At 47.1% G+C, this 23,459-nt stretch overlaps 1 protein-coding gene across 2 annotated transcripts in view; it reads right to left on the bottom strand.

Moving 5' to 3' along the window:
* Nucleotides 1–23,459, bottom strand: part of LOC140481854 (disintegrin and metalloproteinase domain-containing protein 12-like) — a 313,597-nt gene that overhangs the window by 275,137 nt on the left and 15,001 nt on the right. For both annotated transcript variants that reach the window (XM_072578423.1, XM_072578414.1), the window contains exons 3-4: nucleotides 11,457–11,533; nucleotides 4,000–4,078 (exon numbers count right to left, since the gene is read on the bottom strand). In XM_072578423.1, coding sequence (XP_072434524.1) covers nucleotides 4,000–4,078; nucleotides 11,457–11,533 — 156 coding nt within the window. The remainder of the gene's footprint in view (nucleotides 1–3,999; nucleotides 4,079–11,456; nucleotides 11,534–23,459) is intronic.

The raw sequence follows: 23,459 nt of genomic DNA, 5'->3' as shown, positions 1-23,459 counted from the left end.
GGTCGACGATGCTCTCCACCACATCTCTTCCACTTCCTGCTCCTCCACCCTTGAGCCCCGCACCTCCAACCACCACCAGGACAAAACCCCACTGGTCCTCACCTACCACCTTACCAACCTCCATGTACAGCGCATCGTCCGCCGTCATTTCCGCCACCTCCAAACGGATCCCACCACCAGGGATAAATTTCCCTTCCCTCCCCTATCAGCGTTCCAAAAAGACCACTCCCTCTGTGACTCCCTCATCAGGTCCACACCCCCCACCAACCCAACCTCCACTCCTGGCACCTTCCCCTGCAACCGCAAGAAATGCAAAACTTGCGCCCACATTTGCGCCTGGGAACCCTCCAAGGCCCCAAGGGATCCTTCCATATCCGCCACAAACTCACCTGCACCTCCACACACATCATCTATTGCATCCGCTGCACCCGATGTGGCCTCCTCTATATTGGGGAGACAGGCCGCCTACTTGTGGAACGCTTCAGAGAACACCTCTGGGACACCCGGACCAACCAACCCAACCACCCCGTAGCCCAACACTTCAACTCCCCCTCCCACTCCACCAAGGACATGTAGGTCCTTGGACTCCTCCATCACCAGACCATAGCAACACGACGGTTGGAGGAAGAACGCCTCATCTTCCGCCTGGGAACCCTCCAACCACAAGGGATGAACTCAGATTTCTCCAGTTTCCTCATTTCCCTACCCCCCACCTTGTCTCAGTCAAATCCCTCAAACTCAGCACCACCTTCCTAACCTGCAATCTTCTTCCTGACCTCTCCGCCCCCACCCCCACTCTGGTCTATCGCCCTCACCTTGACCTCCTTCCACCTATCGCATTTCAAACACCCCTTCCCCCAAGTCCCTCCTCCCTACCTTTTATCTTAGCCTGCTGGACACACCTTCCTCATTCCTGAAGAAGGGCTGATGCCCGAAACGTCGATTCTCCTGTTCAATGGATGCTGCCTGACCTGCTGCGCTTTTCCAGCAACACATTTTCAGCTCTGATCTCCAGCATCTGCAGTCCTCACTTTCTCCATCCAGGGAGAGCTGGTAAATTGGACACACAATTGGCTTGATGGTAGGAAGCAGAGGGTAATAATGGAAGGATGCTTGTTGGACTGGAGGTCTGTGACTAGGGGAGTGCTTCAGGGCTTGGTGCTGGGCCCATTAATGTTTGTTATCTATATCAATGATTTGGATGAGAATGTACAAAGCATGATTAATAAGTTTGCGGATGATACTAAAATAGGTGGCATCGTGGACAGGGAGGAAGGTTATCAGAAATTGCAGCAGGACCTTGATCAGCCGGGGAAGTGGGCCGAGAAATGGCTAATGGAGTTTAATCTAGATAAGCGTAAGGTCTTACATTTTGGAAATTCAAATCAAGGTTGGAGTTTCATGGTGAATGGTTGGGCCTTAAGGAGTATAGTGGAACAGAGGGATCTTGGAGTTCAGCTGCACGGTTCTCTGAGAGTGGTGTCCCAGGGAGACAGAGCAGTAAAGAAGGCTTTTGGTACACTGGCCTTCATCAGTCAGAGCATTGAGTATAGAAGTTGGGGAGTTATGTTGCAGTTGAACGGGATGTTGGTGAGGCAGCACTTGGAGTATTGTGTTCAGTTTTCATCACCTTGAATGTGATAAAACTGGAAACATTGCAGAAGAAATGTACAAGGATGTTGTCAGGACTCAATGGTCTGAGGTATAGGGAGAGCTTGGACAAACTAGGACTTTTTCTACAGAATGTAGGAGACTGAGGGGGGACCTTCCAGAAGTGTATTAGATCATGAAAGCCATGGATAAGGTGAATGCACTCAGCCTCTTTCCCAGGGTTGGGGAATTGAGGGCTAGAGGGCATCAGGTTAAGGTGAGAGGGGAAAGAATAAAAGGGAACCTGGGGGGAAACATTTTTACACAGAGGGTGGTACACACATGGAATAAGCTGCCAGTGGAAGTGGTTGAGGCGGGTACATTAACAACATTTAAAAGGCATTTGGACAAATACATGGATAGGAAAGGGTTAGAAGGGTATGGGCCAAGTGCAGGGAAATTGGGTTAGCGTGGATGGACATTTTGATCAGCGTGGAGCAGTTTGGGTCAAAGGGCCTCTCACTGTGCTATAGGACTCCATGGCCTCCTGACTTCCCAAAGCCTGTCTACCATCGACAAGGCACAAGTCAGGAATGTGATGGAATACTCCCCACTTGCCCTGGATAGTTTTAGCTCCAACTGCACACAAGAAGCTTCACACCAACCAGGACAAAGCAGTCCCCGCTTGATTGGCAGCACATCCCAAACATCCACTCCCTCCACCACCGATGCTCAGTAGCCACAGTGTGTATTATCCACAGGAAGCACTGCAGAAATTCACCAAGGATCCTCAGGCAACACCTTCCAAACCCACAACCATTTCCACCTGGAAGTATAGATCTCCACCAAGCCACTCACCATTCTGATTTGTAAATATATCGCTGTTCCTTTACTGTCACTGAGTCAGAATTATGGAATTCCCTCCCTCAGGGCATTGTGGGTCAACCCACAGCACATGGACTGCAGATCTTCAAGAAGGCAGCTCACCCCCACCTTCTCAAGGGCAAATAGGGATGGACATTAAATGCTGGGCCCAGCCAATGACACCCACTTCCCACAAATGAATAAATAAAAAGAAATATAAAACATCTCAGCATTATATCTCCTGAGACTGACATTATCACAAGAGGTTGCACTGCCCACAATTCAGCTGTGTATTAAATGGACCATACCAGCAGCTGAAGCAAAGACTCTGACCACAGAGTGTGGATTTGGAATCTCATTGGCTGTGAGACAGTATCCCATGGAGAGGAGCTTGTGATGCAAATTACTGCAGATGCTGGAATCTGTACTGAAAACAACAAATGCTGGAGATCACAACAGGTCAGGAAGCATCCATGGAGAGAGAGCAAAATAACATTTTGAGTGTAGATGGCTTTTATTCAGAGCTGAAGTGAAGTATGCTCTAGTTGAGGGTATGGATGGGAGGGTGGTGGGGTGGAGAGTGCTGGGGAAGAAAAGATGTTGAAAGTACAGATGAAGTGATTGGGATGTGAGCATGGAAGAACAATGGTGTGTCGAACTGCCAGAATTGCAAGAATAGACAGTCTCACTGGGGTGTGAGAAGGGAGGATGAACATGGTGACAGAGACTGAAACAAGTAAAGCTAATGGAAAGGGAAGAAATAGGAGTTGAATCACAACTTGAAGGTGTTAAACACATAATGAAATCCAGAGGATGTAACATAGTCTGAAGAAGAGATGTCGCTCATTCAGTTTGCATTGGAGCACTGCAGCATGCTGAGGACAGACAAGTGGGCAAACGAGCAGGACACTGTGTTAAAACTACTGGCTACGGGAAGATCAGGGTCCTACTTGTACACAGACCAGACAAGTTGTACAAATGGTCACCCAGTCTGCATTTGATTTCTCCAATGTAGAATAGGACACATTGGCTGTAGTGAATACAATAGACAAGGTTGGAGGAGGTACGGGTGGAATGCTGCTTCACCTGGAATGACTGTTTCGGCCCAGGGATGGTGAGCAGGGAGGAAGTGAAGGGGCAGCTGTTACACCTTCTGTGGTTACATGGGAAGTGGGGATGGTGTTGGTGGTCAATGAATGGACTAGAGTGTCTCAGAGGAAACGATCCCTGAAAAACACAGACTGTAGGAGTAAGGGGAAGATGTGTTTGGTGGTAGCTCTGGAGTTGTCTGAAATGGCGGAGAATATGGAGGCTGGTGCAGTGAAATGTGAGGACGTGAGGGACTTAATCATGCTGTTATGAGTGAGGAGAAGGGGCAAGGGCTGAAGCACGGGTAGATCAGATATGGTTGAGGGACCTGTCAACCACTGTGGTGGAGAGGGGGATGCCATAGTTATGGAAGAAGCAAGCCATGTCAGCAGTACTGTTTTGGAAGGTGCCTCTGAAAATCCCTGAATTCAGTCTCTGCATGAAGAGATAACTCACCATTTCAGTGTCTGTCTCTGTTACCAGAGTCCCATTGGAATCATAGTGCGATACCTGGAATCGTGCAGGAAAGAGCAGTCTAGGAAAAAACAGATAGAGTGAATGGCAGAGGCACTACACACTCCTCTGTCCATCGAGGATACACACTGTCTGACACTGTCAGTGAGTTATCAAAAGAGCCAGTACAGCAATGTAAGGAAGGGACTAGACTGAATTTGTACATCATTTTGGATCTCAGTGCTTTACCAGAAGCAGATTAACAAGAGACCCAACCGCAGTGCTGTCAAAGTACAATAATGGATCCTTCAATCACTCCCAGGACCTGCTCAGCTCTGTCCGTTTACATCAAGCTATTGGACTAGAGGAACCATCACAGGTGCTGAATGACAATCAGCTTCCAACTCCTCACTTCCCAACCAGAGTCCTCAGGCAAGCTCGGCCCAGCTCAAATGACCGGCTGACCATATTTTTATCTTCAGAAGGAACTGCCAAGACGTTCATGAGGTCAACCAGGTTGGCCACAGAGACTAAGTTGAGGCTGTTAAGCTGGTCCAATCAGGGAGTCCTGGCTGACAGATATAAACAGGAGATTTGGTGGAAATTGAATAAAGATTTGTGCACTTTGTGTCTTTCACTGTGTCTCACACCTGCACACACGCACTATGGGTGCAGGGGATAAAAATAAGCAAAAAATAAATAAATAAATAAATAAACGAGAGTACCAGACAAAAAAAAATAAACGGGAGTGCCAGAGCCCGGAAAAAAAAAAAGAAAAAAAAAAAAAACAGGAGATTCACTGTGTCTCACACCTGCACACACACACACACACCATGGGTGCTGGGGAAAAAATAAGCACTACCGCACTTAGGCGGTAGTGTGGGGAAAAGAAAGAAAAAGAAGCAGGAGGGTAAACAGGAGATAAAGGCAGTATATATTAAAAAAAAACCAGGGGAAGCATTGCCCTTTAAAAAAAATAAACAGGATTGTTCTCTTCCATGTCAAGTTTTTTTTCACAGCCATTATGGTTAACTATTGTTTGTGGGGGGGGAAGCGGGTTGAGCAGATAAAAGACAGGAGGGGCAAACTCATGATAGTCCAGGTAACCAACCAACCAACCAGCCCACGTTCCAATGGCCAAAGCTGATGCAAATTGTCAGATGTGTCTGGTCTAGTAAAATTGCCAACAGTGACTCTGCTGTTCTGAGATTTTTTTGTTTTTTTTGTATCTAACCAATTGTGAAGGTTATCTTTTGTGACCTCTGGATGTGTGTTTGTAAAAAAAACAAACAGGAGATTCACTGTGTCTCACACCTGCACACACACACCATGGGTGCTGGGGAAAAAATAAGTACTACCGCACTTAGGTGTTAGTGTGGGGGTTAAATAAATAAAAAAAGGAAAAAAAGAATGAAAAAAAAGAATAAGGAAAAAAAAATAAACAGGAGATTCAGAGTCTCCTCAGTTTAGGGGACTGACTCTGTGCTGGCTAGTGCTACAGTCAATATGTTACTGTTGGTTTCTGCTTCCCTTCTTTTCTGGATAGGGAAAACCTGATTCCTGAATTATTTAGCCACCTTGTTAACTGGTATTCCTTTTAGTGAGGACTGATTGTTAAACTCCTGATGCACATAATGTGTTTCAGGTGTAACTCAGTTCTCATTAGGGGATTGTTGTTTCACTGGCTGTGTGTTACTCTTTTTGAGAAAAGGACAAGTTCATTTTATGGTAGGGCTTAGCCCTTAGACTCTAGATTTCTTTGTTTTTGTATGTGTCTTCACTTTTTATTGGTGTTTGACTGAGCCCTGTGGAAGACATACATTTTACCAGAGGAGCTGTTCCTGTGGGGAGGCCTAGCCCTGGACTAGGCCTCTGAAGATTGAACACCTGTGTGTGTGCTGGGAGGTGAGCAGTTGCTGTATCCTGGAGTTTGGAGGAGACCTTTCCTTCAGGAGTAGACCAAACCCCTGTGAGTTAACTGCACCTGTACTATGTACTGTTCCTGTTGAGTGGGCCTGGTTTTCCAAGGCTGGGCCAGGACTCCATGGCGACTGAACACCTGTGGGGTGTGTATTTGCTGCCTCAGGAGTGGACTCTGCAGTTTGAAGTGGACTCCATGTTGGACAATGCACCTCAAAAACTGGAGTAAACTCCGTTCCTGAGAATGGACTCTATATTTAGAAGACTCTATATTTGGACTCTATGCACCAGAAAGGACTCTGTGTTTTGGTGATTAACTGTGTATTGTGGTGTTTGTTGGGTCTATCACCTGCACTATCTTGTGTGTCCCTGGGTCTGGCAGGCTTTGCTGTGAGCTGGGAGGCTCATGATCGTCCTGAAAGCTGTCACCCGAGAGCCGGAGGGTGGGTAGGCCATCCTGTGAACCTGAAGGTTGGTAGGCAGTCCCGAAAGCCAGAGGGTGGGTAGACCACCCTGACGACAGTTGGCCCAAGAGCAAGAAGGTGGGTAGGCCGATCTGAGCACTGTCATCCCGAGAAAGGGTAATCAGGACTGGTTATCCTAGAGGTGGTCGAAAGGTGTCTCAGAACAGCTGAGAGCAAGAAGGTGCGTCGGGGCAGGCTGAGATCCAGAAGGCTTGTGGGCTACCCTACACGCTGTCGTCCCAGGCTGTCCTTGAGGTGGCTGGAAGGTGTGTCAGGATAGCCACTAGCCCACAGGATAGCCCACCACCCCCACCCCCACCCCCACCCCCCCCCCCCCCCACCCACCCCCCCCCCCCCCCCCCCCCCCCCCCACCCACCCACCCCCCCCCCCCCCCCCACCCACCCACCCCCACCCCCCCCCCCCCCCCACCCACCCACCCCCCCCCCCCCCCCCCCCCACCCACCCACCCACCCCCCCCCCCCCCCCCCCACCCACCCCCCCCCCCCCCACCCCCCCCCCCCCCACCCACCCCCCCCCCCCCCCCCCCCCACCCACCCCCCCCCCCCCCCCCCCCCCCCCCCCCCCACCCCCCCCCCCACCCACCACCCCCCCCCCCCCCCCCCCACCCACCCCCCCCCCCCCCCCCCCACCCCCCCCCACCCCCCCCCCCCCCCCCCACCCACCCCCCCCACCCCCCCCCCCACCCCACCCCCCCCACCCCCCCCACCACCCCCCCCACCACCCCCACCACCCCCCCCACCACCCCCACCACCCCCACCACCCCCAGCCAAACAGTTAACATTTTCTTTAAGATCCAGGCTGAAGCCATTGTAGTTCTGCCAGTGTATGGACTAGACCTAAATTGAGTATTCAGGAGAGTGCACACCCTGCAAAGTCCACCAACAAGTGGATTGGAACACTTAAATTGCTTAACAATATCCAAATCAGAACCAATCAAAATAAACATCTGGTTAAATGGTCACCTAGTTCTAGTAAGTGTCGATACCAGTGCAGCCATTACAACAGCCTTTAACAAAATTCACTCTGGACTCCAACACTTAAGTTGATGTAAAACCTTGGTTAGACTGTGAATGTACATAGGGGAACCTTTACAGATGATGGGTACAACTTCGGTTGGTCTCACATGAGAAGTTAGGGTGGCACGGTGGCTCAGTGGTTAGCACTGCTGCCTCACAACGCCAGGGACCCAGGTTTGATTGCCAGCCTTGAGCGACTGTCTGTGTTGGGTTTGCACATTCTCCCTGTGTCTGCATAGGTTTCCACCCACAGGCTAGGTAAATTGGCCATTCTAAATTGCCCATAGTGTAAGATGCATTAGTCAGAGGGGAATGGGAATGGGTCTGGGTGGGTTACTCTTTGGAGAGTCAGTATGGACTTGTTGGGCCGAAGGCCTATTTCCACACTATGGAATCAAATTTTGTTGTAAAAGGCTTGGACCCAATTCTGATGAGACAAAATTGGTTGAGAAGCAATCACCGTGATGGGCTCAACATTTTTCAGTTGAAAATGGCTGCCTGAGTGAAGTCTTAATTAAATACCCAAAGGGTTTTCAGGAAGGTCAAGGGCCTATCAGAGAGACCAGGCCACCTTGTGTGTCAATCAAGAAGTAATTGCACGATTCTACAAGGCCCACCCAGTGCCATTTGCCTTATGTCGAGGCTGAGATCAGGAGGCTAGAAAGTGAAGGAACCATTAAAGCAGAACAGTTTGTGGATTGGGCACCATCAATCGTACTGATTGTGAAGTCTGACTGCTCACTTTGTGGGGATTTTAAACAAATAGTAGGCCACTGCTTGAAGCTGGATAAATACCTATTCCTTTGCATTGGGGATTTAGAAGCAAAGATGGCGTGGGGCTGTGGGGGCAGGGGCTGTCCGTCATGAGCTACACATCAGCCATGTGGACATGCAATTGCAGTTAGATGAGGATTCCCAGAAGTAAGCTCCAATCCATCCCCATTAGAGTCTGTGCCCAAAATACAAGATTGCCATTTGGGGTATCGTCAGTCCCTGTGCAGTTTTTCCGAGGACGATGGAGAATTTTTTTACAAGGTTGCCACTTATCTGGATGACGTGTTAATGGATGGGACGACCAATAAAGAGCACTTTGAGAACTTGGACAGAGTGCTTAGACGTTTCTCCAAAGTAGACAGATGTCCTGAAAAAGGAACCATGTGTGTTCCAGGCACCCCAAGTGACCTACCTGGGCAACAGAATAAACAAGACTGGGTTGTTGGAAGGTAAAGGGAGGGCAATCAAAGGTGTCCCTCCTTCCACATCTGTACCAGAGCTTAGGCTTTTCCTGAGATTGATGGATAATTACCGAAAATTCATGCACACCCTGGCATCCCTACATCTGAAATTGAAAAAGGGTCAGCCTTGGAAATGGTCTCAGAGCCAAGATGTAGGCTTTAGGGAAATGAAGAAGTGGTTATTGTTGTCTAAGATGTTGGCACACCATGATCTCAAGACGTTGTAGTGCCAACATGTGATGCCTCCCCAGACAATATTGGGGTAGTGTTGGCTCACCCATGGCCCAGTGGAGAGGAACGCCTGAAAGCAAACGCTTCTTGGACTTTGGCTGATGCCAAGCAACAATACATCCAGATAGAGAAGGAAGGTTTGGCAGCCATCTTTGGAGTAAGTTCCACCAATACCTTTACAGATGTACATTTGTAATGGCAATATAACACAAGCCCCTGCTAGGACTACTCAAAAAAGACAAGGTCATGCACTCATAGTTTCAGGGCTCTCATTCTATGTGCATACAATTATAAGTTGGAACACCGTCTGGGAGGCCCAGTAGCAAATGTGGTTGCCTTGAGCAGCCTCCTGCTGACAGGTCCACCACCAGTGGTACCTCCCCTGGAAAACTCCATTCTGGATTTTAACTTTTTAGATACACACTGGTCACTGCTGACAATCAGACTTTGGATGCAAAAAAGTCTGGTCCTGGCACAATTGAACCATCACAACCAGAACTGAAACCTTTATGTTCCCGGTGAGACCAGATTCTCAAAGGTGGGGGCATTTTATTATGGGAGTAAGGATGATTACCCTGAGCAAAGGTCACATGCCACCAGAGTCTTCCGGGGTTTCGGAGATGAAGATGCTGGGGACATGTTATGCCTGGTGGCCAGGATTAGATGCAAATATCCAATTGGTGGGACAGTGCCCAGAGCACCAACAAAGATTACCACCAGCAGCTCGCCCACATTTGTGGGAATGGCCAGACAAACCCTACACCCAGTTACTATGCTGGCCCTTTCATGGGCTCAATGTTCTTAGTTATTGTGGACACGCACTCAAAGTGGTTAGGTATAAATGGAGTTCATTCGTCAAACACAGGGACATTGATAGAAAACTTTATTGAGTATCTTTTGGAATACACGGGCTCCCAGAAGTGTTGATCACAGACAACGGGCCATCATTTACCAGCTGGGAATTTGAGTATTTCCTAAAGTCGAATGGCATTCAGCATATAAGAACAGCACAAACTATCAGGCAGCATTCGGAGAGCAGAAGAGTTAACTTCACCATCCCTGATGAAGAGCTTATGCCTGAAAAGGTGATTCCCCCTGCTCCTCTGACGCTGCCTGACCTGCTGTGCTTTTCCAGCAACACAGTCTTCAATTCCAATCTCCGGCACCTGCAATGCTCACTTTCTCCTAACAACAATACCATACCATCCATCGTGCATTGGTCTGGTGGGAAGAGCAGACCAAAGTCTGAAGGCAGGTTTAAAGATACCACCTACAGCTTCACTCAATGGTAAACTGATCTGGTTCCTGTTTGATTATCTAACCACTCCTCAGACAGCTACTGGGATAGTTCCAGCAGAGTTGTTAATAGGAAGAAGACTCTGTACCAGGCTAAGACAGATCTTCCCGGATTTCCTGGGAGACAGTGGTGAACCAGCATCAGTAATGCCAATGCCAGACACAAAACTCCTCCTTTACTTCAGATGATAAAGTTTGGTGCCAAAACCACAGAAGTAGCATAAGTAAGAGGTGTGGTTGACACAAGTTCAGGTCCCTGTGATGTGCAAGATTCGGGTAGAAGAGGTAGCTGTGCACAAGCACACGGACCCACATGAAAGCTGCAAACTCGCAAACAGAGCAGAAGCCCCTCAGAACAGACAGGAAGGCTGCTGGAATCATGGATCCTCCCCCTCTGTCCAACGTCAAAGAATCCTTGGATTCTGAGGTGGACACGTTGGATATCACAGCCTTGATGCCTTTAGCACCTGAAGAAGAAGATGAATTTCTTCCTAGATACTCTGGGTGCAAGAGGCTGGCTATGGTCCAATACTCACCCCTATATCTGAGGCTGCATCAGAGGAACTGGTCCAGGTGGGAAAATATCCCAGGAGAGGCTACAAGAGAAAGAACAGGCCCAAGTCCCTGGATTTATAGAGGAGGGATGTCATAGAGTTATAGAGATGTACAGCATGGAAACAGACCCTCTGGTCCATGCCGACCAGATATCCCAACCCAATCTAGTCCCACCTGCCAGCGCCCGGCCCATATCCCTCTAAACCCTTCCTATTCATATACCCATCCAAATGCCTCTTAAATGTTGCTATTGTACCAGCCTCCATCACATCCTCTGGCAGCTCATTCCATACATGTACCACCCTCTGCGTGAAAACGTTGCCCCTTAGGTCTCTTTTATATCTTTCCCCTCTCACCCTAAGCCTATGTCCTCTAGTTCTGGACTCCCCCACCCCAGTGAAAATACCTTATCTATTTACCTTAGCCATGCCCCTCATGATTTTATAAACCTATAAAAGGTCACCCCTCAGCCTCCGACACTCCAGGGAAAACAGCTCCAGCCTGTTCAGCCTCTCCCTATTGCTCAAGTCCTCCAACCCTGGCAACATCCTTGTAAATCTTTACAGGGTTGGAGGATTTGTTTTGTGACTGGTTGTCCATTGGAGACTGAGAAACCCTTGATTGAACTGAAACAGTGTGGTCTGACTCCATGCACAGATTGGACAGGGAGAGTTTAACAGAAACCCAGAATTCTCCATTCTGCAATGAAATACTCACACACCTATTCTGCTCAAGGTCCAGTATTAAATCCTTTCCCTCCAGAGTCACAGAGATCCTGATGTGATTTGGATACCACACCTGTGCAGGGAGAAAAGAATTCATCAAAATTAGATAGGTACTCACTGACACCCCCTACACACAGTCATAGAGATGTACAGCACAGAAACAGACCCTTCGATCCATCTCGTTCATGCTGATCAGATATCCCAACCCAATCTAGTCCCACCTGTCAATACCCAGCCCATGTCCCTCCAAACCCTTCCTATTCATATACAGATGCCTTTTAAGTGTTGCAATTGTACTAGCCTCCACCACTTAACCAGGCAGCTTATTCCACACACGTTCTACCCTCTGCGTGAAAACGTTGTCCCTTAGGTCCCTTTTATATCTTTCCCCTCTCACCCTAAATCTAGACCTTGTCTATTTACCCTATCCATGCCCCTCATGATTTTATAAACCTCTATAAGGTCACCCCTCAGCCTCCGACACTCCAGGGAAAACAGCACCAGCCTATTCAACGTCTCCCCATAGCTCAAATCCTCCAACCCTGGCACCATCCTTGTAAATATTTCTGAACCCTTTCAACTTTCACAACATCCTTCCGATAGGAAGGAGACCAGAATTGCACGCAATATTCCAACAGTGGCCTAACCAATGTCCTATACAGATGCAACATGACCTCCTAACTTCTGTACTCAGTGCTCTGACCAATAAAAGAAAGTATACGCAACGCCTTCTTCACTATCGTATCTATCTGCGACTCCACTTTCAAGGAGCTATGAACCTGCACTCAAGGTATCTTTGTTCAGCAACACTCCCTAGGACCTTACCATTAAGTGGAAATGTCCTGCTAAGATTTGCTTTCCCAAAATGCAGCACCTCACATTTATCTGAATTAAACTCCATCTGCCACTTCTCAACTCATTGGCCCATCTGGTCCAGATCCTGTTGTAATCTGAGGTAACCCTCTTCACTGTCCACTACACCTGGTGGACGGTGCAGTGGCACAATGGTAAGCACTGCTGCCTCACAGCACCAGAGACCTGGGTTCAATTCCCGCCTCAGGTGACTGACTGTGTGGAGTTTGCACATTCTCCCCCTGTCTGCATGGGTTTCCTCCCACAATCCAAAAATGTGCAGGTCAGGTGAATTGGCCATGCTAAATTGTCCGTAGTGTTAGGTGAAGGGGTAAATGTATGGGAGTGGGTGGCGGGTCGGTGTGGATTTGTTGGGCCGAAGGGCCTGTTTCCACACTGTAAGTAATCTAAAGACCTCCAAAATTGGTGTTAACTATTCCTTTTATGCTCACATCCAAATCATTTATATAAATGACGAAAAGGAGAGGGCCCAGCACCGATTCTATGACTATAAATACTTGGAGTGTTCCAAAGCAACAAGGCCAGTCCCATCCTTTGCAATGCCAGGAACAGCTATCAACTCAATATATAATGACATTTGGTGTTTGTGTACCAAGAGTCGACACACAGCTTGATGAGCCACACTCAATGGTGACCATCAGGATGAGGACAATATTGGGTATGTTCTTCCCTTCTTTATCCAGAGTTTTGGACGTGGAAGTCTCTGTTGACCTGGTCTATCTTAGACTTCCAGGTGAAATGGAAGATGGCCCAGATGACTGAAACAGCACAGTTTTGGGGGATGGACCAGGGCTGTACTATGTACAACACCTGCTGACCAGCTTTTTACCCACAATGCAGAGGGAGCAAGCACTCCCAAAGGATCAGTTTCTGCTTCACCTTGGTGATGTGCACCTCCTAGGATTTTGTGTATGCCCAGGCCCCTCTGAACCATACTCCCAGCACCTTCAGGTTATCCAAAGGATCAGTTGACCCAGTTCCCAAAGAACATGGCCTTGCTCTTGTCTTGATTTACCTTGGTTCCTAAGGCCAGTTTGCGCTGGACATAGATGCTCATGAAGTCCATTCCCAGAATGTAAACAAGCAATGTCACAGCACCCTCTGGTTATAATTATTTGAAGGATCTTAATTAAACCTACCATTAGTATTGCAACAGATTGATTAAGTAATTCAAGAGTGATTCGCTAATTCATAAAATGCCTATAGTGCCAAACCAGGCCATTTGGCCCAACAAAATCCACACCAACTCTCCAAACAGACTTAACCCCCCTACCCTATACCTATAACCTTGCATTTCCCATGGCTAATCCACCTAATCTGCATATCCCTGCACACTATGGAAATCCACTTAACCTTCACATATTTGAAGTGTGGGAGGAAACTCATGCAAACAGGGGAAAATGTGCGAATTCCAAACAGGCAGGTGCCTGAGGCTGGAATTGAAGCCAGGCCCCTGGTGCTGTGAGGAAATAGAGCTAACTGCTGAGCTACCATGCCACATTAATTAAACATAGTATGAGATGTTCTTATCTATGTCTCATGCATAAAAAACTGCAGCTGCATATTCTATGTCAGTTCTGTTACCTTGGTTCTACAGAGGTACTAATTGTTCTTCCTCTGAAGACTGCATTAATCAAATATTTTTCCAAGCTCTCCAACTACTGTCAGCCATGTTCTGCAGCATTAGCCATAGGCAGCCATTAGCCATTTTGTGTTGCTCAGTCATGGGCATCCCTAACAGGCTGAATAGCTTCTTTCTGCACTACCTCATGATCCTTTGGTCAGTACAGGAGAAAGTTATATCTTTGGTGGAGGTCCTCATAGTGGAGCTGAAAATGTGTTGCTGGAAAAGCGCAGCAGGTCAGGCAGCATCCAAGGAACAGGAGAGTCGATGTTTCGGGCATCAGCCCTTCTTCAGGAATGAGGAAAGTGTGTCCAGCAGGCTAAGATAAAAGTTAGGGAGGAGGGACTTGGGGGAGGGGCGTTGGGAATGCGATAGGTGGAGGGAGGTCAAGGTGAGGGTGATAGGCCAGAGTGGGGTGGGGGCGGAGAGGTCAGGAAAAAGATTGCAGGTTAGGAAGGCGGTGCTGAGTTCGAGGGATTTGACTGAGACAAGGTGGGGGGAGGAAAAATGATGAAACTGGAAACCTCCCCCCTCCCCCCTTACCTCCTTCCAAGGCCCCAAGGGACACTTCCATATCCGCCACAAATTCACCTGCACCTCCACACACATCATCTATTGCATCCACTGCACCCAATGCGGTCTCCTCTATATTGGGGAGACAGGCCGCCTACTTGCGGAACGTTTCAGAGAACACCTCTGGGACACCCGGACCAACCAACCCAACCACCCCGTAGCTCAACACTTCAACTCCCCCTGCCACTCCACCAAGGACATGCAGGTCCTTGGACTCCTCCAGCGCCAGACCATAGCAACACGACGGTTGGAGGAAGAGTGCCTCATCTTCCGCCTGGGAACCCTCCAACCACAAGGGATGAACTGAGATTTCTCCAGTTTCCTCATTTCCCCTCTCCCCACCTTGTCTCAGTCAAATCCCTCGAACTCAGCACCACCTTCCTAACCTGCAATCTTCTTCCTGACCTCTCCGCCCCCACCCCACTCTGGCCTATCACCCTCACCTTGACCTCCCTCCACCTATCGCATTCCCAACGCCCCTCCCCCAAGTCCCTCCTCCCTAACTTTTATCTTAGCCTGCTGGACACACTTTCCTCATTCCTGAAGAAGGGCTGATGCCTGAAACATCGACTCTCCTGTTCCTTGGATGCTGCCTGACCTGCTGCTCTTTTCCAGCAACACATTTTCAGCTCTGATCTGCAGTCCTCACTTTGTCCTCATAGTGGAGGCAACCAAGTATTTAAAGATGCCTATTTCAAAGGAATGCGCATTAAAGGTGGATAAACCCCCAGGACCTGATCAGGTGTACCCGAGAACTCTGTGGGAAGTTAGAGAAGTGATTGCTGGGCCTCTTGCTGAGATATTTGTATCATCGATAGTCACAGGTGAGATGCCGGAAGACTGGAGGTTGGCTAACATGGTGCCAAAGTGGTGCCACTGTTTAAGAAGGGCAGTAAAGACAAGCCAGGGAACTATAGACCGGTGAGCCTAACCTCGGTGGTGGGCAAGTTGTTGGAGGGAATCCTGAGGGACAGGATGTACATGTATTTGGAAAGGCAAGGACTGATTCGGGATAGTCAACATGACTTTGTGCGTGGGAAATCATGTCTCACAAACTTGATTGAGTTTTTTGAAGAAGTAACAAAGAAGATTGATGAAGGCAGAGCAGTAGAAGTGATCTATATGGACTTCAGTAAGGCATTCGACAAAGTTCCCCATTGGAGCCTGATTAGCAAGGTTAGATCTTATGGAATACAGGGAGAACTAGTCATTTGGATACAGAACTGGCTCAAAGGTAGAAGACAGAGGGTGGTGGTGGAAGGTTGTTTTTCAGACTAGAGGCCTGTGACCAGTGATACAATAGATCATATCAAATCAAAGCTTGCCTTCATCGGCCAGAGAATTGAGTAGAAAATTTGGCAAGTCATATTGCAGATGTATGAAACGTTTGTTAGGCCATGTTTGGAATATTGTGTGCAGTTTTCATTCCCACACTTTTGGAAGAGGCTTTGGAAAGGATGCAAAAGAGCTTTATCAGGATGTTGCCTGGATTGGAGTATATTAGATTAGGAAAGTTGAGATTGATTTTGCCAGAGCGTCAAAGGCTGAGGGATGACCTGATAGAAGTATATATAATTATGAGAGGCATGGATAGGTGGATAGTCAGAGTCTCTTCCCCAGAGTAGACATGTCAAAGCCTGAGGGGATAGGTTTAAGGTGATGGAGGAAAGTTTAAAGGAGATGTACAAGCTTGGTTTTTTTTACACAGAGGTGCCTAGAATGTGTTGTAAGAGAAGATGGGAGAAATAGGTATCATTAAACAGGTAAATGTGTGACTAAAACATTTTTTTAATGATTGATTTTGTGGGATGTGGGCATCCTGGCTGTGCCCAGCATTTATTGTTGATCCCTCATTGCCCTTGAGAAGGTGTGGTGTGCTGCCTTCTTGAGGTGCTGCAGTCCACATGCTGTGGGTTAACCCACAATGCCCTTGGGCAAATGTAAGGAATGCAGATGCTGGAAACTAGAGTCTAGATCAGTGTGGTGCTGGAAAAGCACAGCAGGTCAGGCAGCATCCAAGGAGCAGGAAAATTGACGTTTTGGGCAAAAGCCCTGATTAAGGCTCCCTGCCTCCATTCCTGACGAAGAGCTTTTGCCTGAAACATCGATTTTCCTGCTCCTCGGATGCTGCCTAATCCACAATGCCCTTAGCAGAGAATTCCAAGATCCTGACCCAGTGACAGTGAAAAAATGGCAACATATTTCCAAGTCAGGGTGGTGAGTCGTTTGGAGGGGAGCTTGAAAGTGGTGGTGTTCCCATCTATCTGTTGCCATTGTCCTTCTAGCTGGAAGTACCTGTGGGTTTGGAAGGTGCTCTCTGAGAATCTGTGGTGAATCTCTGTAGTGCATCTTGTAAACAGTACACACCGCTGCGACTGAGCATCGGTGGTGAAGGGAGTGTATGCTTGTGGATGTGATGCCAATCAAGTGCGCTGCTTTGTCCTGGATGGTGTCAAGCTCCTTGAGTGTTTTTGGAGCTGTACTCATCCAGGCAAGTGGGAAATATTCCATCACACTCCTGACTTGTGCCTTGTAGATGGTGGGCAGGCTATGGGAAGGGAGGAGCTGAGTTACTCCCGCAGTATTCCTAGCCTCTGGCTTTCTCTTGTGGTGAGTCCTGTTGGTGGTCATAGCCTGGCATTTGTGGTGCAAATGTTACTTGCCACTTTTCAGCCTAACTCTAGATATTATCCAGATCTTGTTGCATTTGGCCATGGTCTGCTTCAGTAAATGAGGAGTCATGAATGGTGCTGAACACCGTGCAATCATCAGTGAACATCCCCACTTCTGACCTTATGACAGAGGGAAGGTCATTGATGAAGAAGCTGAAGATAGTTGGGCCTAGGACACTATCCTAAGGAACTCCTGCAGAGATGTCCTGGAGCTGAGATGACTGACCCACCACAACTACAACCATCTTCCTATGTATCAGGTTTGATTCAAACCACTAGAGAGTTTGCCTCCTGATACCCATTGATTCCATTTTTGCCTGGGCTACTTCATGCCAATACTCAGTCAAATGCAGCCTTGATGTCAAGGGCTATCACTCTTCCCTCCCGTCTGGAATTCAGCTCCTTTGACCATATTTGAACCAAGGCTGGAATGAGATCAGGGGCTGAGTAGCCCTGGTGGAACCCAAACTGGGTGTGACTGAGCAGGTGCTGCTTGATAGCTCTGTTGATGATCCCTTCCATCATTTCACTGATGACTGAGAGTAGACTGAGGGGACGGGAATTGTTTGGTGTGGTTTGTCCTGCTTTTTCTATCAAAATAAATCGGGGCAATTTTCCACATTGTTGGGTACAGTTGTAACTGTACTGAAACAGCTTGGCTAGGGGAGCGGCAAGTTCTGGAGCATAAGTTTTCAGTACTATTACCAGAACATTATCAGGGCCCATTTCCTTCACAGTATCCAGTGTCTCCAGCTGTTTCTTGCTATTACGTGAAGTGAACTGAATTGGCTGAAGAATGGTATCTGTGCTGCTGGGGACCACTGGAGGAGGCTGAGATGGATCATCCACTCAGCACTTCTGACTGAAGATTATTGTGAATGTGTCAGCCTTATCTGTGCTGGGCTCCTCCATCATTGAGGATGAGGATATTTAAGGAGTCTCCTCCTCCAGTGAGTTGTTTAATTGCCCACCATCATTTACAACTGGATGTGGCAGCACTGCAGAGCTTCAAATTGATTCATTGGTTGTTGGATCACTTGGCTCTGTCTATCACTTGCTGTTCATGCTGCTTGACACACAAGTAATCCTGTTTGATAGCTTCACCAGGTTGACACCTCATTTTTACGTCTGCCTGATGCTGTTCCTGGCATGCCCTCCTGCACTCTCCATTGAACCAGGGTTGATCCCCTGGCTTGGTGGTAACAGTTGAGTAGGAGATGGTGATTAGTGTGGGGGAAATGGGTTTGAATTCATGGGACATTTGTACCAGAACAGGGGAAGGAAAGAGCTGTTCCACTTGGACAGGCGCCACCTGAATCAGAGTCCTGTAAAATCACATAAATAAGGCCGTGGATAGGGATTTTAAACGACATAGTGGGGAGGAAGGGGCAGAGTGTGTTCAACTGCAAACATTTGTGGAAAAATTTAAAGTGTGTGAGAGCTTAATGGTAAGGTCCTAAGGAGTGTTGCTGAACAAAGAGACCTTGGAGTTCAGGTTCATAGCTCCTTGAAAGTAGAGTAGATAGGATAGTGAAGAAGGTGTTTGGTATGCTTTCCTTTATTGGTCAGAGTACTGAGTACAGGAGTTGGGAGGTCATGTTGCGGCTGTACAGGACATTGGTTAGGCCACTGTTAGAATATTGCATGCAATTCTGGTCTCCTTCCTATCAGAAAGATGTTGTGAAACTTGAAAGGGTTCAGAAAAGATTTACAAGGATGTTGCCAGGGTTGGAGGATTTGAGCTATAGGGAGAAGCTGAATAGGCTGGGGCGTCGGAGGCTGAGGGGTGACCTTTTTGAGGTTTATAAAATCATGAGGGGCATGGATAGGGTAAATAGACAAAATCTTTTCCCTGGTGTGGGGGAACTACAGAACTAGAGGGCACAGGTTTAGGTTAAGAGGGGAAAAGATATAAAAGGGACTTAAGGGGCACCTTTTTCACACAGAGGGTGGTACGTATCGAATGAGCTTCCAGAGGAAGTGGTGGAGGCTGGTACAATTGCAACATTTAAAAGGCATCTGGATGGGGACATGAACTAGATTGGGTTGGGATATCTGGTTGGCATGGACATGTTGGACCATTTCTATGGTCTGTTTCTATGCTGTACATCTCTATGACTCTATGAGGGCTCAGCAGAGAGTATCAAAGTTTCCAGAACAAGTAAGGGCACAGAAAGTCAATAAGGTCAGGAATCTAACTTCAGGTCCAGATCAGGGACAACTATGAAAAAAGCAGTCAATGCAGAACTGAGGGTGTTATACTTTAATGCACGCAGTCAATGAAACAAGGTAAATAAGCTTGTAGCACAGATTTAAATTGGCAGGTCTGGCATTGTGGGTATCACAGAGTCATGGCTGCAAGGGGTTCAGGGCTGAGAACTAAATATCCAAGGATACACATTCTATCGAAAGGATGGAAAGGAGTAATAGGGACATGGAATACACTGCCTGCAACAGTAGTAGACTCGCCAACTTTAAGGGCATTTAAATAGTCATTTGATAAGAATATGGACTAGAATGGAATAGTATAAGTTAGATGGGCTTCAGATTGGTTTCACAGTTCGGCGCAACATCGAGGGCCAAAGGGCCTGTACTGCGCTGTAATGTTCTCTGTTCTATGATCAGCAGATGGGCAGAAAGGGTGGGATTAAGACGACAATCAATAGCAGGAAAACAGATGAGGCTATAATAGGGATAAGGTAAATATGCAGTCATAGAAAAATAAATTAATATCAGACAGTCAATATGGTTTTGTCAAAGGAAGGTTAATTAAGTTCTTTGACAAGGTAACACAGGCAGTGGATGAGGGGAGTGGTGTAGAAATTGTACATTTGGACTTTCAGAAAGCATTGATATGGTGCCACATGGCAGGTTGGTTAGCATTGATGGGTTCTTGGCAGCATGGATTCAAAGCTGGCTCCTAAAAAAAGGAAGTAGAGGGTAGGTGTAGATGGGCATTTCTCTGATTGGAGACGAGTTGGAAGTGGTATTCCCAAAGGATTGGTATTCAGACCCTTGCCTTTTCTGATTTTTAGAATGAGGAGAAACATCTTTACTCAGAGTTGTTAGGATTTGGAATGTGCTGCCTGGGAGAGTGGGGGAGGGGATTCCATCGGAGGTTTCAAAACAGAACTGTATGTATATTTGAAAGGGATGAAGTTAGAAGGCGACAGAAATAGGGCTGGAGCTGGACTAGCTGGGTCACTTTTAAGTGCTGGGACAGACAGTGGGTCAAATGTACTACAAGAATTCCATGATTGTATAAGTTAGACAAAGGAGAGTTAGTGGGCATGATCTATTTGGATTTACAATAGGCTTTTGAGCAGGTCAAAGCTTTGACAAAGGGTCAGTTAGACTTGAAATGTCAGCTCTTTTCTCTCCTTACAGATGCTGCCAGACCTGCTGAGAATTTCCAGCATTTTCTCTTTTGGCTCCCGGGTGATATGTTGCCTCCTGGGTGCCAGGGTCAGGGATGTCTCAGATCAAGTCTATGGTATTCTTAAAGGGGAGGGTGAGCAGCCAGACGCCATGGTACACATTGGTACCAATGACCTAGCTAGGAAAAGGATGAGGTCATGAAAAATGAATTTAGGGAGTTAGGAAGTTGAAAATAAAGACCTCAAAGGTTTTTTTTTAAGATTAGATTAGATTACTTACAGTGTGGAAACAGGCCCTTCGGCCCAACAAGTCCACACCGCCCCGCCGAAGCGCAACCCACCCATACCCCTACATCTACCCCTTACCTCACACTACAGGCAATTTAGCATGGTCAATTCACCTGACCTGCACATCTTTGGACTGTGGGAGGAAACCGGAGCACCCGGAGGAAACCCACGCAGACACGGGGAGAATGTGCAAACTCCACACAGTCAGTCGCCTGAGGTAGGAATTGAACCCAGGTCTCTGGTGCTATGAGGCAGCAGTGCTAACCACTGTGCCACCGTGCCGCCCGGTTGTATTCTCTGGGTTGCTGCCTGCGCCATACATTTACCTCTTGTATCTCCTATGATTAGGACAGTGGGAAATATAAAGGCCCCCCCCCCCACCCAATTTATCTCTCCACCCTGCAGGCACTCTGCCTCCATTCCTGACAAAGGGCTTTTGCCTGAAACGTCGATTTTCCTGCTCCTCTGATGCTGCCTGACCTGCTGTGCTTTTCCAGCACCACTCTAATCTAGACTCCAGTGGGAAATAGAAGATGAGTAATAGAATTTGACAGGTATAATAATAAATACAATGAATAACAGAATTTGAACAGCCCTTAGAGATAAGCAAGTCTAGAAATTGTTTGAAGGAGAGTATAATTAGTGGGATACATTTTAAGATCCCACAACCTGATGATATGATATCTGGTAAACATCATGAGATCGTGGGAAACATAGGGCTGTACATATCACTGTCTATCGGTGATCAGGTGTTTCACAGGATTGAATGTATGGGTGAAGGGGGAAGGTACAATGACAATGTTGCACGTAATTATTGTAATGTGAAGTGTATAAAAATGCTGTATCCCACTGGGGAATCAGAGGGGCCAGGTGCTGGCAGGTGGGACTAGATTGGATTGGGATATCTGGTTGGCATGGACGGGTTGGACCGAAGGGTCTGTTTCCATGCAGTACATCTCTATGACTCTTTTCTGTTCTGAGCTGGAATTAAGAGGGTAATTGACCCCCCTCATGAAGACCAGATTCAGAGTGGTCTCTGGCCTCTCCCGCAAATGTGGTAAAGAGCTCAAATAAAGATCGATTGTACTTCTGAACACAGAACTTGAGACTGCTCTTTGATATCTCTCCCCAACAGTCTGTCTCTGAGTTTTATATCAGGCAGGTCTTGTTCCAAAAGCAGGAATTTGTAAAATGCCACACTGACTGACAGCAGGAGTTCATGAGGGCAGCTCATCACCAACTTCTCAAGGACAACTAGGACAGGTAATAAATGCTGCTCCAGTAAGCAACACCCACATTCCATGATGCTGATTGTTCAGTGGCTTAAGTGTAATTACTTGTAATAAATAATAATTCTGGTCTACTATAAAAACAGTTCTTTCAGACTGGTTGCGATAATCAGATAAACTGGGGAACAATTTTGTAACTTTTCAAATCATTATTTTTGTAAGGGTTGTGGGAGTAGTGGAGCTTGATTTCCAATACACTCTTCCAGTAAGGAGTGATACAAACACTAAGAATAAAACACCAGGAAAAGCTCCATTCATACTGCATGAGAGAGACATCAGTAAGTGAACTCTGATTGGGGGAGATGTTGGCATGGAGAATGTAGCTGGGTGCTTTCTTCCTCACCCTTTTGCAGTGTCCTGTTTTCTTGCTACATTTACCATTTTGATCAATAATCACACAATAACACTTCCACATCATGTTGGTCCCACTCATACACACTCACTCTCAAGTGCATGCGCACACACACACACACATTCAAATCACTGGGGTGATGAATCATTTCATCCAAGATGTTGGTTTATTTGCAGATACATTCTATTTTGTTCAAAGAACACACAATTTGTAGTCACAGTTGGTCAGTGTGGCATTTTACAAATTCCTGCTTTTGGAACAAGACCTGCCTGATGTAAAACTCGGAGACAGACTCTGAAGGCCTCACACCAACAATTCAGTGTCTGATCTGAAATGTCACCTTTTGTATCTCGGCCTGACTGAAGTTTGGAAAGTTAGGCAGGGACTGATAAAACCTTTCATTATCTTGAAGTAGTGACTTGAAACAGATTCTGAATTTGCTCCTTCATCAGTTGAAACTTGCATTTTCTTTCTGACAGAGTTCTCCATCAGCCATCTTACACCAATTCTATGATCTTTTGATGCCTCTGCTTATAAACTCTGTATTGGTATGCCATCTCACACTTCACCTGATGAAGGAGCGTTGCTCTGAAAGGTTACAATTTCAAATAACTTTATTGAACTATAACCTACAGTCATGTGATTTTTTTTTACTTTGTCCACCTCAGTCTAACACCAGCACCTCCACATCCTGCATCTTACAGGTTTCATCTGGCCATTTAACTCAGCTCACATTAACAGTGTTCCTGCAACAGTTTACATTCAGTCTCCAAACTCTCACTGCAGCTCCACGTCAAATACAAACACCACTGAATCTTGGATCGTGTCAAAGTCCCACCCAACTCCTAAATTAATACTTCGAGCAACTGGCAACTGCAGGCAGTACTTTGCAGTGTGTAATTTGATCTGGGTAATTTTAATTCTCTGCATATTTCTGTTTCTCAACATGTT

This window comes from Chiloscyllium punctatum, chromosome 1 (assembly GCF_047496795.1).
Source record: "Chiloscyllium punctatum isolate Juve2018m chromosome 1, sChiPun1.3, whole genome shotgun sequence".
Taxonomy (NCBI): domain Eukaryota; kingdom Metazoa; phylum Chordata; class Chondrichthyes; order Orectolobiformes; family Hemiscylliidae; genus Chiloscyllium; species Chiloscyllium punctatum.
Note: the sequence above shows the minus strand (reverse complement) of the source record. Positions and strands in the feature narration are given on the sequence as shown.